Raw genomic sequence first — 16,638 nt, 5'->3', positions numbered from 1 at the left:
ATTGTCATGAAACTTTTCTAGGCCTCTAGTAATTCAAACTCTCATACATGGAATAATTACACGTTATTCTTATCACATAATTTAATCATAATTCAATAATTAAGATTTCTCATTCTTAATCACCCTCTTTAACTTGTTAATACCATTACAATGGTGATTCTCCATTAGAACACTTCCAAAGATTGATATATATATATATATATATATATATATATATATATATATATATATATATATATATATATATATATATATATATATATATATATATATATATATTTCACTTTGAAATGAATAATCTAAATTTTTCAAATTCATATGTTCCTTTCAAAAACTAATTTCCTCCTCTATTCTCTTTAAAAAAAATGTTTGAGGTCAAAATAGGCTTCAAGCCCTAGATGTAAGCTTCTCTATAGAAAATGAAATATAACTTTTAAATAATGATATGGCTAGCTAAAAGTTAAACATATCAAATGATTTATTGAATAAAACAATATACATATACATTGTTTGCACAATGTATTTTCAAGTGATATAGTACATTATTTGTTTACTTTTTCATCACGAAAAATCCCTCATTGAACACAGTTTAAAGAATTAGACACCCTCTCTTTTTTCTAGATGATTTATGAACAACAAATAGCATGCATAATGAAATGTGAATGTGGGTCTTTCCCTTTTCCTTTATTATTCATCACCTCCAATAATTCCAACTGTCTAGCATTGCAGGGCTCCATCTGAGACCCCCATCACTTCCATATACAACTTCTCCGAATACATTTATCAACTGCAACAAACCAATTACATATTCAAGACCTATTTCGTTTCATTTTGTTACAGTAGTTTGTGATTAGATGATTGTAGTTCATCTTATGTTTGGATAAGGTATGATCAATATAATTATGAACAAAAAGAATGATATTTTAATCTATAGATTCAACGAAGAAAAGGAATGATGATTACCTGAAATAATTTAATTTGACATGGCAATTATGTGCAAGGGCTTGATCGATCAGAGACTGTTCAATACTATTGCACGACACCTTGAGGCCTAACTTACTCACCATCCTTCCATTAAACCAGAACTCAATTTTCCCTCTCATCTTCAAATTCAACACCATTTCATGTTGTTTAGCGCTGAATTTCAACTCCGTAGCATCATCATCATCATTCACCTCCGATCTCAGCTCCCGCGGATGGATCTTCAAATCATGCGATGTCTGAGGATTCTGCCTGAATCCCTTCAAATGAACTTTCGGTAACGAGAATCCTTCGATCTTCGTCTCCACATGCATTCCATCATACACTAACGTCACCTTCTTGTTGTTGTTTGTCACGTTAACAAATAACTCAACATCAATCGCCAATTGCGTATCCTTGTTTCTGTTCTTCGGTTGAATCACATCAAGCTTGTAAACATCAAGCCTATGGACTTTGACGTCGGGGAGATTAGATCTGACGAAAGCGAAGAAGGCGATTCCGAATATTAGAGAGAAGATTACGATAGTCCAGATGAGGAAGGAGACCCAAGCATAGAACAGAGTCCAACACGAGGGTGAATTGCGACGGCGGCGACCGCCTTCGAGGTCTTCGTTAGGACTGTGCATTTGATTATGAATCGGTGGTTGATAAATATGGTTTGATTTGGTTGAAAGTGGCGAAGGAGAAGAAGTTGAGTTTGATAATCCGCCATCGCAAGGAATTCGGTAGGAGAAGAAGAAGTGGGGATAAGGGCATTTGGAGAAGGAAAAGGAACAAGGAGGATGAGTTTGTGAGAGAAATTCATGGTGTTCTAAAATATAGGAGAGCCTTACATCTATCTACATGGACATGGATGGTAAACATTCGTCTTTCTCAAATTACATTTTTGAAAGTCACATATTTGATATTTTCTTTTGATAATTTTTTTGATATGCAACTCTCGATTGATTGTGGGTTTAGCCGGTTGACCATCATGCGGCCTTTTGACCAAACATGCTTTGGTTGATATACGGACACGGTACACGGTAGGTTAATGTACATCGTCTAGATGAAATTTTTTGAGAGAAGTACATCATATTTTGCAATAATGCTTCATTGCTTACATTTACATAATTATTATCTTATATGGTGTTAGAAATTGGAGATGAATAGATTGTTTGAATTTTCTGAAAGTTACGGTTTCAATATCAAATTGAAGTATTTCAATGGTATAAATCGAACATCCGATTAGATAAAATTTAGAGATTTTCGAATGAGAGAATTTTGGTGGAAATGTTCTTAAAGTATACCAGAAAATGACTAAAAATGGGTGTACTGTTTGAAAATTGTCGACAGTTTCAAAGTGTCACCAAACCACCAAAGTTGGTATAAAAAAAATAGATTTTAGGATAAGGGTCAAAATGAGTTAATTTTCTAAAAGAACAGATTTCTGATGTGATTTTAATATAGCAATATAACTTAAATAAAAGCAAAATTCGCACTAACATAGCAGTGTAACCCCAATCAGGGGTTGTCGGTCCTTGGACCCTGCTCCTAGGACTGTTGCCTCCAGACCCCCGTTTGTTCAGAGGTTTCGTTCCTAAATAATAATGTACTTTGAATCTTGAAATCTTAAACAAATGTGTGTTCCACACCACCTAACTTGTTTAATATTTCCCAATATCACTTTTGGTCAACAAATTTAATCCTATTAAACTTAAATAATATTGTTGATAACAAATCACCAACAAACCTCTCCCATTTAAGTGTAATCCTAATTAAACTTAAAGCAAAAAATAACTACAACAAACTAATGCATAAATGAAATGTCGTGACGATTGAATTTCACATTAATATATTACTCAATCCAAATATTTGAACATCAGGGTGTCGTTAAGGATGGACCCTCTCTATTCAAATTGAATAAATGAAGATAATATTCACAACAATTTAGATTCTTATAAATTCTAACTTGACACTACATTTTACTAGTATGTGTTTTATCCTTCAATAAGCATATCAAAGTTAAGTCCCAAAACTTCTTGAAGCAGCTAAACTTCATGTTTATATAGGTAGTCTTTTTCTTCTTGCACCTGCAATGCAATTTTTCAAAATGACTATTAAGAAATTTAAAGTTAACCTCCTTAACTTGCAGTACTTAACACATACCTTGGGATGATGTTAATAATGTGTTCTAATCTTCATATATCAAGCTTTCCACATTGAATTCAACATCTAATATTAAATTAGATGAGAATTGGGTATCTCGGTATGATAGACTTTAGGTAAACTTTAAAACAATCCCTACAACCGCCTTATGCACAAGATCTCTTGCTAAACGTTTGGTTAGATGGTCGGCCAAATTCAACTAAGTTCTTACAAACTCCACAGATATCACACCAGTAATGATGAGCTTGTGATACATGCTATTTCTAACACCTAAATGTCTAGACTTCCCATTATACACTTGACTATAAGCCTTAGCCAAGGTTGCAGCACTATTACATCTAATAGAAAATATAGATATCGGTTTGGGCCATAATGCAATTTCATAAATCAAATTTCTTATCCACTCAGCTTCTTTACCAACAACAGATAAAGCTACGAACTCAGACTCCATGGTTAAGTTAGTAATACAAGTCTTTTTCTTGAATGCCCACGAAATGACACCACTTCCAAGAAGAAACACCCAGCCACTAGCAGAGGAGTGATCCTCTAGGTTTGTAATCCAGTTGGCATTTGAATAGCCTTCCAAAATAGAAGTATATCCACTATAAGTTAAACCATAATCCATGGATTCCTTCAAATACTTGAATACTTTATTTACAACTTGCCAATGATGTGAACCATGATTGCTAGTATACCCACTAAGCTTTCCCACAACATCAGCCATATCAGGCCTAGTACTAATCATGGCATACATAAGACAACCAATAACTCTTGAGTATACAAGTTGAGATACTAGAGATCTTTTATTAGGTAGAAGCTTAATATTAGGATCTATATGAGTACTAATAGGAAAACAATTCCTAAAGTTAAATTTTTTCAATATCTTCTCAATGTAATGAGAGTGAATGATTGAAATACCATTGTTTCCTTGTTTAATTCTTATACTAAGAATTACCTCAGCCTCCCCCAGGTCTTTTATGTCAAAGCTAGATTATAAGAATTTATTGGCATTACCAACTTAATCGCGATCGGTACCAAAAATCAACATATAGACAAATCATAACTCCTTTACTAGAAGTTTCAAATTTTCTATATACACACTTGTCAGCTTGGTTTAATGCAAAACCATTAGATAAAACAACATCATCAAACTTTTAATGTTGTTGTTTTGGTTCTTGTTTCAACCATATAATGATTTCTTCAACTTGCACACCTTGTGTTCGACCTTAGCTAGGGGCAACGCCCCTGGATCCCCGTTCGTTCAGGGGATTAGACCTTAAATGACAGTGTACTTTAAATCTTGAAAGCTTAAACAAGTGTGCACTCTGTACCACCCTAACTCATTAAATATTTTTCAAGATCACTTTTGGTCAACAAATATACTCCTATTACACTTAAATAATATTGACGATAACAAATCACCAACATGTGGATGGACTTAGTCTCTGAAAAGTAGTGATGGAAATAGAATATTGGTAGCCAAGAATATGGATTACTTCAGGCATAGGTTTACATTCCATGTTGATATTCGTTCATATAATGCATGGGTTGCTAGAGTAATATGTGAAATATCAATCTAAAATTTAGGCAAAAAAATAGAGAGTACATCATGGATAATATATGGTTCACTAATTTTCATAAAAGAGTTTTAAACTAGCAAAATTGAAGTGTATATATACTCATCTATGTGGAAATTGGATAATGACAACAAATTTCAGATAGCTTAGTTTGGAGTTGTCACAAATAGTTTGGTGTTGTCAGTTTGAGCTACATGTAAGTTGTCTTCAAGTAAACCCAGTCTGAGTATGTGTTTTTAGTTCCTTCATTTCGAAGAAGTTTCTCCACTTCCTATGAGCTACTTAGGTTGCCAACTTTAGACCACCATCAGTGGATCTGTCTTACGAGCCCCGTAAGGGACCGTAACCCCATTCACCCATTGTCTTCTTTTTTATTTCTTGTTATTGAAGCTTTCAATGTTGATATGCTTGATTTGGTAGAAGTTGATTTGTTATGTCCAGTAAAATTAGGGATGGTTGACATTCATGTATCTAGTTTATTGTATGTGGATGATGCTTTACTTGATGGTCAGTGGTCTAATCATCATTTATTGTATATGGATGAAGCTTTATTTGCTGGTTAACGGTCTTCTCATAATGTGGAAAATCTTATCTTAATATTGAAGTTTCATGTCTTCGGTTAATCTCCATAAATTGAAAATTTATGAGTTAAGGGTGAGTAATGGGAAATTCTAAATATGGCTTCTATGGCAGATTGTGAGGCTGATTGTCTTCCATTTAAATATATATGGGGTGCTAAATATATTGGGGGTGATGGTTAGCAATAACATGTGACATGTCAATTTGTCGTAATAACATCAAGAGCAAGTTAAATAGTTGGAAGAATCAACTTACCTAATGAATCGGTTAGAGTAATGGTTTGACTATACAGCTAAGGGCTCCTTTGGTTGATATTGATGGGTTTTGGTCATAAAACATCCTATGTGCTCATACAAACCCTAAAGCTAGGATCTAGGTTTCTCTATTGTACATGTAAGTTATCCAAGACTATAAACCCTAATTCTAGCATACAAGTAATCATATTAACATAAGAATGAGTTTATAATGTTACCTTGATTGTTATGTAGCAATAACAATCCCAAATCTCCTTGTATCGACTTTGGAAGGCTTAGAGTCACAAATGTCACTCCTCTAATGGCTTACAAACACCAAGAGCAAATGGAGAAGTTATAAAGAGAGAGGAGAGGTATCAAATTCGTCCCTAGAACCCTTAGGGAACATCTTACACGAATTCATGAGCCAAGAGGGTTTATATAGGTGTACAGATAAGGTTTCAGTCATTATCCTTATCTAGTTGCTTGCTTACCAAGCAACCCATAAGATAATCCTTGAATCCTTATCATAGTCGAATTCTAAGGCATTATCACTTTAAATTCGTCCATCCTATACTTACGATAATCCTTACCTTATTTTGTAACTATCACATAATTACAATTCAGCCCCTCTAGTTTAATTAATTACACTTGATCACAAAATTAATTCCTAATTAATTATTGACCAATATTAATTAAACAAATATGATTTCTCCTTTAATATATTATTCTTATAACATATTAATAAATCATAATAACCTCTCTCTCTTTATTTATTTCTCCAATCAAGTTGCTTTGGTGAAGGCAATCCAAAAGGACCATGCACCATCGGGTCAAGTACATACCAAAATAGTTATGGACTTAGACACTAATCCAACAGATATAAGTCATGAAGGCACTTAAGTCATCAGAGTATTTATTGAATGATGGTTCCCTATTTCATCTACATTTTTTATTTATAAATCCACACTATCAATGTAATTCACAAAATCGTCTAGAATAATCAATTTTTGTCATCTCACTTTTGGAAGATGCTCCAAACTCACCCTCCGACTGTCTAATCTGGACCTGCCAATATTGAGAATCCACATGAATACTATTCATAATCCGGTACGTAAATAATACATCAAAACAAGATAGTGTCATGGAACAGAGTTCTTTTGGACAATCCACACACCAATTCACGACAGTCTTCATTCATATCTACTTCCAACATATGAACGACTGTGGTCCGTTCGAATAATTCGATTATTCTTAATAAATTCAATTATTCTAAAAGTCAAAACATGCAAATGCGAAACACAAGAATAATACCAATCCCATATGGCCTCAAACCTTTGAGTATAAATAAAACACCTTTTATCTATCACCATATCGATTACTCATTATTTGTCGTTTCGGGTAATCAACTTCTTACTTGAATTATTACACTTGTCCCATGCTCCTAGCATGCACACAATGTTTACATGTGGTTCTTACTTTGTGAAATAGATCAAATTGAGCACATTTCCAATCATTCTCATTTCACAACTCCTAATCCTTTTCCAAAAGTGTAAGAATATCAAATTCTTGCTACTTATAGAATATGCCAAATTCTAACACTTTATGCAACGATCCTTTCGTAATGTCACTGCATCAAAGTCACAAAGACTATTGCCAATGATATTACAAATTTCTCTAACGGAGATCGTTACAAGACAATTCCTTAGATATGATGTCTCTCACTCAAAGTATATTTCTTTGAACATCCTTTTGCATAAAAGTTTCTAATCTAGTCATAGATTTTCAATATTTACTTCCCAATATGGACACGCTTCCATATTTTCCATTTGACAACTCATTCTTAATAGAATCTTGTCTATTCATAATAATGTCAATATGGTCCATTCAATACCATGCTTCCAACTACTCACAAGCAACCAATCCTCGTCGAACTTTGGATTGTCCTTTGATAGTTGTTTAATTATTTTAGTCAAAACCGATTCTAGTCCCTTTTCCCTCTAAATGCGCTAGACATTTAGAAAATTTTAGAATGGTCAAATATTAAAGCATTTGCAATCGATCCTATACCCGAAGCGTATGGGGCACGATGTATAATTTTTTATTTGCTATGTTCTCAAAATTCGAATTGTGAAGAGGAATGTCGTAATCATAATCGAAATTTTAAGAACACACTATGTACCTTTGACTAAATTGATTAACATTTCTCAACCTAAGCCTTTAAATTTGAAACGAAGCATAATATTCTCTCCCTTAATTATAGCAAAACAACTATTCCATCCTTACAACTTTGCAAAGAATGACTCTTGTTTTTTATATTTAATATTGCCAACTTGCAATACTTTCCTTAATAATCATACAATCATAACATTTATGCTCCCACTATCATGATGATTATTATAAAACATAACACTTATGCTCCCACTAGCTTTGACATGTATTCATAAACATCTTAACTTTCAGAAAAAGAATACCTATTGAATTTCTTAAGTCTATGTTTCTAATACTTAAAGCTTTGATAATCTTTTATCAAGGCTTTTTGAACTTATACACCTTTGCCTTAGATAGTTCATATGTGTGTCTAAATAATTAAGACTAATTGCCAAACTTCACAACTCAACTCATGGAAAGGGATACCGTAACCATAATCGAATTCGAGAATGCAACTTTACAATCACTATCTTCTTAAAATCTTTCTTAGTGAAAGCATTTCCTCACAATCATTTTCATGAAGGGGGAAATTCTATGACACTTAGATTTAAACGGTGTATTTGTTCCTATCCATGTCAATTTGTTAAAACAAAAGTTTACGACAAATTCAAACTCGTATGGACCGATCTTTCTTAATCTTGATTTCTTGTCATATGGTAGCACAGCTGCCCACCACGTCTTCCAAGTAGTTAAGCAGCTCACCTTTTCCTATCAATGTACCTTCCATTGATTAAGGTGCTTTGCCTTTTATACGTTCAAAATGAGAACTCATAGGACTCACATGCATAATTAACTCAATTGGAACAACACATAATCAAAATATTGTCAACACGATAGGTTGTAAACCTCAACTTATGTGCTCGTGATGATCGTTAAGGTTTATTTGATTTGTTCTTGAAACCTTTCAAGAGCATTAAGACTCCCACTGACTCCTTTACATATAAGATTCTTTTGTCAATAACCATTTCTTGACAAACAAATATTCAAGAGTTAGTGTAGCTTTTATCAAAACACTTCATAAATTAGTCCTAGTTGGTCTTTGTCTTATATCACAACTTTCCACATTTGATGAATGTTATAAACCTTTAATACTTTTCACTCATTGTCACAATCTTAACTTTAAGACTTGTTATTGGAACGAAGTATGATTGACCTTTTGATTTAACCATTTCTTCAATTCTTGATTCCTCTTCTTAAACATACAATTGTGCTAAGACTCACTTAGAGGATCAATTAAGATATGGTTCTTAATCATTAAGACCTATCATAAAGCATAAAAGCTACTCTCCCTTCTTCTTAGAATGGAGAAACTTTTATCTTTCCGCCTACTTGATTCTTCTTATTCGTTTTGCTATTGATTTAAACTTTTTTAATCAATTCTGAGTTACATTTAATCTTATAAGTATAATCATATTTACTAAACCTTTAGTAAATCATGACGAATATCTTTGTTATTCTTATGGTGGACTTGATCAACACGCAACTTTGTGTACTCGATCTCCTAGTCCTTCACTTGACACTTTGTCAATGAATTAGTCTAATTTCCAAATATGAAATTTCTCATTCATCATGCAACCAAATTGCGTGATTTCAAATTTCTGTCCAATTGAAATTTGGGCGATGAGAAACTCTCCCTATTTGGTAAATTCTCGACTTTTTCATAAACACCATAAATAAGAATCATATCCATTTGTTGTAGAAATATGCAAACACCAATTTTCATAATGATTTCATTGCAAGGAAATAAACAAATAAATAAATAAGTCAAACAAAATTTATTTTATTTATAAAAGCAGCGGAAAATATTTGTCCTCACAATGCAAAATCCATTGAAAACTATGTATTTCAAAAGGAAAATTTCTAACAACTCTATCATAACTATCTAAGCTCAAAATCTAATCTTCAAGTCCATGCAATCAAGATCCATTTCTTGTGATTAGATTCATCTTGCTCTTTCACCAAGCTTCCTTTCTTTTCACCGATCCTGCAAAACATTCAAATGCAATCTTATCACATCATGTATTTTGAATCAATGAATAGGAACTTAACGAAGTTAGATAGTGGATTTTACCTGAAGCGCATTCATACTCTTTGAATTTCCCATCTTTGGAATTTTCAGGCTCTTGGGGCAGACTTCTATCCAACGCCCTTTCTCTTGGCAGCAAACGCAGGTCGCTTCTCTTAGAACGTCCTCGGAAGCATGGTCGGTTGGCTTTCCCAACAAATATGCTCCATTGCTTCGCCAAATCATTTCTGATTCAGCAGCAATGAGCATGTAAATTAGGTCAATGAGGTTGTCGTCATGATCCATCATATAATACTTTCTTTTGAACTCATTATATGATTCAGGGAGTGATTGCAAAACCCAGTTCACAGCCAACTCATCAGGAAATGACACACCCAACATAATCAACCTATCGATGTGTGATTTCATTCCTAGAATGTGGGCACACACGGATTTACCATCTTCATGTTTCATTTCCAATAGGGTCTTAGTGATATTGAACCTTTCAATTCTTCGATCTTGTGGGTTAGGGAGAACAATTGGAGGAGGTGGAGGAAGTGAAGCATGATTTCTTGCTCCTCGATCGAATCGTGGAATACCATCTTCATGTGGAATGCTTGTTCCACGGGAATTGGGAAGACCATAGTTGTCGAACTTTGACATCTACAAAATGGGAGAAACAAATTCAAGTTAGTTGATTGATTGATTGAGTCCTTGGTAAATCACCCAAATGAGATACTAAGGCTAGGACCCAACACAATATGCTACAACCTAGAAAAGGGATGTCGTAATCTAGTTGCGGAATATTTGAAGGTAAGTGAATGATGATTCACTAATTTCCACCATGAAAAACGAAAAGAAATTTAAGTTTTAAATCTATGAAAACTCCTAGAACCTTTGAGATTCATTGAACATTTCAATGGCATGTTTAAATCTCGATATGCCCCTCTTGTTTGTGACTGGGATGTCGAGGATCACAAAGCGGGTGTGAATAACCATGCAAACTTACATGGTACCCTCACATGTTACAATCACCTATTCGATGTGCCGGTAAACCACACACGCTCCACCGAACTATGACAAACATTGAGTCACCCTTTGCTACCTTTTCTTAGAACCATTTAGTGTGCCGGTAAACCACACACGCTCCACTAACGTCTTCGCAAGGGCACAAAGTGTAATTTCATGGAATTGCATCAATTCACTTTTGCCTAAGTAACTAAGATTGGGAATTTGAAAAACATTTAGTTACTTTGTATTTCATTATACTTATAATGGAAGGTTTCGTCCTATCCTACCCGTTCGGCTAACGACCCTCCACTAGTCAAGAGTGTGGTGGGTAAGAGTGGATACCCATTCAATCGCCATATTATAAGCAATTTCCTTAAACACCCCTTATAGACCAACTTCGTGAATGAGGCCTACTAACGGTAAGACTGACTTTTACTCATACATATATATAATGTTAGACTTTTAATGTTATATATATAGTATAGGGTGTATTTTACACTTTTAGAATACTAGGTGGTTAAAATTTAATAATTATACTTTTAATTCAATTAAATTTCAAACCAAAACTTTTATGGATTTATTAAACCTCTTTTAATTATACACCTTAATTAATTAATAAAACCATAAGAGTGTGAATTGAACTTTTCAAAACATTACTAGGGTTTTAGAATTTAACATTCCTAATTAAACTTTTAATCAACTTTTAAATTCCAAAACTTGAGGGCAAGTTTTGAAACATTTCAAAACATTAGGGTTTAGAATTTAAATATACATCAAAATTAAACTATTTAATCAAAATTTAAATTCCAAAACTTGAGGGCAAGTTTTGAAACCTTTTTTCAAAACTGAAACGACCCAAAAACACGACCCAAAAATTTTCGTTTTTCCATATAATCAAAGCCATAATATAAGTATCATAACATAAACACATGCGATGTATTCCCAAAACATAATAAAATATTGTGCGGAAAACTGTATCATACTACATCAACTCAAAATATCAAGAGACATCCCAGGATAAAAGTCATGTTGCGGTGTGTGTGATGCTGTCACCCCGAGCTCTTCCCTTTGCTTGCGGAAGTACCTGAAACCAAAACTGAAACTGTAAGCACGAAGCTTAGTGAGCTCCCCCAAACTACCACATACCATACAATAACATATAAACACATATTGGGCCTTGCCCACTGCATCGGGCCGAAGCCCGGAAACTGCATCGGACCGAAGTCCGGAACTGACTGGGACCTTGTCCCCTGCATCGGACCGAAGTCCGGAACTACTGCATCGGACCGAAGTCCGGAACTGACTGCATCGGACCGAAGTCCGAAACTGACTGGGACCTTGTCCCCTGCATCAGACCGAAGTCCGGAACTAACTGCATCGGACCGAAGTCCGGAACTAACTGGGACCTTGTCCCTTGCATCGGACCGAAGTCCGGAACTAATTGCATCGGACCGAAGTCCGGAACTGTCTGACTGAACATGGCCTGGCATAACGCATCAACTAGCATAACACATATACGACATGCTACATCGGGTCGTGGCCCGGAACACATAATACTTAACACATAAAACATAGCACACAAATCCTGTTCAAACCACGAAGGCATCGAACATACTAACTGCTGCATCGGACCTAAATCCGGAAGCTACTGCTAACTGAACGGGCCGGCATTGTGGCCTTAGACCCGTTCCTACTGGAAGGAAACTCACCTCGTAAGCTGGCTGCTGAGTGTGTGGCTCGGAAAGCTAACGACGGCTGCTCCTAAATCTCCTCGGCTACAAGTCCATAAACACATTCAATCAAATACTAAACACTGCACTTGGGGTAAAATGACTCTTTTACCCTTGGTCAAAGTCAACTCACTCTGGGCTGACTCGCCGAGTCGGGCTACCCAACTCGCCGAGTCCTAGTCTCATCTCTCAGCTCTTCACGCTGCTACTCGTCGAGTGGGGCATCGACTCGACGAGTACCCTCTGGATCCAAGAACTCAGACAATCTTCATCCGACTCGCCGAGTCGTATGAACAGACTCGACGAGTTGTTCTTGATCCCCAAGAAGATTGCCTTGGACTCGCCGAGTTGTATGAACAACTCGCTGAGTCCCTCCATCACTGAGTCTACTCTCAACTGGCTGAGTCCACTCCCTAACTCACCTCGTCCACTCGACACTGATAAAACTGAAGAACTCGGGACTCGCGACCCAACTCGTCGAGTCGTTCTTCCGACTCGGCGAGTCGCCGCCATGCAACAGATTTTTACTTGATTTTGTTTGAATCCACTGCATACAATTGATAGATCTGAGTCCAATAAGCTGTTTTACCACGTAAAGTTTCCAACTTTACGTGCACAACCTCATGCATAAGGGAAACAAGGCTAAAAGATGCATAAAATGGGTAGATCTATGGCTAACATGCAATATAACCCCAAAAAGACAGTAGATCTGGGCTCTACAACACCCCAACATTCAGATCCATAGATATATCGACTTAATAAGACGTTCATGCAAGTGTAAGGCTTGAAACAAGCACCAACTAGCTCTTAGGAGAGCCCTAATGGAAGTTTAAAGCATAAAATAAGATGGAACTCCGAAAATACCTCAATAAACTCTGATTTGGCCTTGGATCTTTGCACTCCAACCCTTCTCCTTGCTTCTTCCTTCTTCACACCTTCACAAAGAGGGCACCAAACACAAATAAGCTCTTCAATAGAGGTTTAGGGCTCTAACACTGTGTTCTCAGGGTGAGGGAGGCGAGAATGGGGGCTATAAGGTGGTATAAATAGTGGGCAACCCGGGGATTTAGGGTTTCACCCAGACGGATGGACTCGCCGAGTCCATATTATGGACTCGTCGAGTCGCCGGCTCACGCGTGCCCTCAGACGCGACCCGACTCGGCGAGTCAGGCTAGAACTCGCCGAGTCCCTCTAGGAAAACTCACTATAATTACCCATAAATCAACATACCGGGAACGGGTCGTTACAAAAACATTAGGGTTTTAACTATTTAAATTTCAAAACTTCAAAACTTTTGGGTTCAAATTTAAACTATAAAACCTAAAGGGGAAAATATGAAACTTTTCATAACAACAAGGATCAAATAACAAATAATTCAAATTAACATTTAATCACATAATTATCCAAATTTGATTTATTTAATGATTTCTTGCAAAACAATTTATCAATTTATTCAAAATAATTAATCAATTATCACATAAGGAAACAATTATCTTATTAATTGATAAATATCTTCAATTAGATCAAAATTATAGTCAAATATATTATATAATCGGATTAATATTGATCTAACATGATAAGGTAACTATCCATAAGCAAAAACAGCAAGAAAACCCGAGATACCCTCCATCTGACGAGTTGACTCGTCGAGTCAGGCTTGGACTCGTCGAGTCTGCATGGACTCAGCGAGTTCAGCTATGGACTCGGCGAGTCCAGCCTCCAAAACACCAAAAACCGAATTTTTTGAACATGTAATGCATCAATACAATTGAAACCAAGCTAGGCTCTGATACCACTGATGGGTTTTGGTCATAAAACATCCTATGTGCTCATACAAACCCTAAAGCTAGGATCTAGGTTTCTCTATTGTACATGCAAGTTATCCAAGACTATAAACCCTAATTCTAGCATACAAGTAATCATATTAACATAAGAATGAGTTTATAATGTTACCTTGATTGTTATGTAGCAATAACAATCCCAAATCTCCTTGTATCAACTTTGGAAGGCTTAGAGTCATAAGTGTCACTCCTCTAATGGCTTACAAACACCAAGAGCAAATGGAGAAGTTATAAAGAGAGAGGAGAGGTATCAAATTCGTCCCTAGAACCCTTAGGGAAGGTCTTACACGAATTCATGAGCCAAGAGGGGTTATATAGGTGTACAGATAGGGTTTCAGTCATTATCGTTATCTAGTTGCTTGCTTACCAAGCAACCCATAAGATAATCCTTGAATCCTTATCATAGTCGAATTCTAAGGCATTATCACCTTAAATTCGTCCATCCTATACTTAGGATAATCCTTACCTTATTTTGTAACTATCACATAATTACAATTCAGCCCCTCTAGTTTAATTAATTACACTTGATCACAAAATTAATTCCTAATTAATTATTGACCAATATTAATTAAACAAATATGATTTCTCCTTTAATATATTATTCTTATAACATATTAATAAATCATAATAACCTCTCTCTCTTTATTTATTTCTCCAATCAAGTTGCTTTGGTGAAGGCAACCCAAAAGGACCATGCACCATCGGGTCAAGTACATACCAAAATAGTTATGGACTTAGACACTAATCCAACAGATATAAGTCATGAAGGCACTTAAGTCATCAGAGTATTTATTGAATGATGGTTCCCTATTTCATCTACATTTTTATTTATAAATCCACACTATCAACGTAATTCACAAAACCGTCTAGAATAATCAATTTTTGTCATCTCACTTTGGAAGATGCTCCAAACTCACCCTCCGACTGTCTGATCTGGACCTGCCAATATTGACAATCCACATGAATACTATTCATAATCCGATACGTAAATAATACATCGAAACAAGATAGTGTCATGGAACAGAGTTCTGTTCCACTCTCTGTTCATTTCGCACACATCCTTAATATGATGCTACCCAAAATCCAAGCTTAACTGAACTAAGCATTTCCTTTTAAGTCCTAGTGTATGAGTAGACAAGATTACGAAACCTATAATTACTATAATTTTATGTTTATAGAATATTTTTACAACATAGGGTTTAACTTAACACTCTTTAATTTAACTCGAAATAAGCATTGTTGATCATTCTTATTATATTATCATGTAAGACTATAATGCTTATAATGGATTTCCAAACCATTTTCATGTTTGTATCGTACTATCTCCATATAGCGTATGGTTATTCTTTTATCCAACTTATTTTAATCTAAACATTCTTTATATGTCTTAGTTTATAACTTAGACGAGATTACAATCTTTGTAATTGCTTTTTAATATTAACGATTGCTTAAACGATGCTTTTCATAACAGAGTATTAAATATTTTAACATTCAATAATCTTTTTAGGTAAAAGTACTTTTTTTAAGATTATCACGTAATAATATCATATAAACATTTTATCAAATAATTAACCATAACTGGTTAACACAATGCATGTTATCAAATACACATTTAACAAATATCTCAAATAATAAACATTTGATTCCACATATAAACTTTCAACAAATATTAATACTTTTTAATAAATATTGGTAATAAATGATGTTCTTGAAAGTAACTATACACTCACCTAATATAGGTGGAAGACTCATGGGAAAGTTAGATCTTTGATTGACATTCAAATTCCCTTTTAAAACGATCTAAACACGAATGTTACTAAGCCTTACTAAACCTTAGTATTTGTTCAGATTTAAAATGTTTAATTGTTATAAGTTTTTATCAAATTTATCAATAATACCAAACAAAACAATGACGTATAGTTGTTAAGAAACAATCAGATAAAATCATATCAGATGTAGGATCCGTTTGGCATATAAATATATATTGTTTGGAAAATTCACTTTTAACACCTCATTGATCTTACCTTGTCATCATTTCTGTAAGTAGATTGATCAGTATTACTAATAGATCTTATTTATAAGTTCATAATAACGATTATAAACATAAATATAAGTTATACTTAAAGCACGGGAAGCATAACTCAACTTATAGGTTGTTTGACGAAAAACCAAACATTACGCGGACATAACTTCGAAACTGAAATTTCCATTTCTCGGCGGCTTTATGATGCTTTAGAGCTTCACTACTAACACTTAAGAACCACTCGAGTCAGTCCTCAGGGCCGCGGGAAATTTTGAGAGAGATTGGAGAAGAATTGAACA

The 16,638-nt window shown here is 34.8% G+C and overlaps 1 protein-coding gene across 1 annotated transcript; it reads right to left on the bottom strand.

The window, feature by feature from the left end:
- Positions 1 to 543: 543 nt before the first annotated feature.
- On the bottom strand, positions 544 to 1,961 carry LOC145012182 (Late embryogenesis abundant (LEA) hydroxyproline-rich glycoprotein family). Its single transcript, XM_078970968.1, has 2 exons — positions 964 to 1,961; positions 544 to 787 (listed from the first exon to the last, which is right to left on the bottom strand). Exons 1-2 carry the CDS (start codon positions 1,605 to 1,607, stop codon positions 784 to 786), a joined length of 648 nt encoding a protein of 215 aa, XP_078827094.1. The 5' UTR covers positions 1,608 to 1,961; the 3' UTR covers positions 544 to 783.
- Positions 1,962 to 16,638: the final 14,677 nt, after the last annotated feature.

This window comes from Lactuca saligna, chromosome 8 (assembly GCF_052625555.1).
Source record: "Lactuca saligna cultivar CGN05327 chromosome 8, ASM5262555v1, whole genome shotgun sequence".
In the NCBI taxonomy this organism is placed as follows: Eukaryota; Viridiplantae; Streptophyta; class Magnoliopsida; order Asterales; family Asteraceae; genus Lactuca; species Lactuca saligna.
The sequence above is the reverse complement of the archived record's forward strand: the minus strand, read 5'-3'. Positions and strand labels throughout refer to the sequence as shown.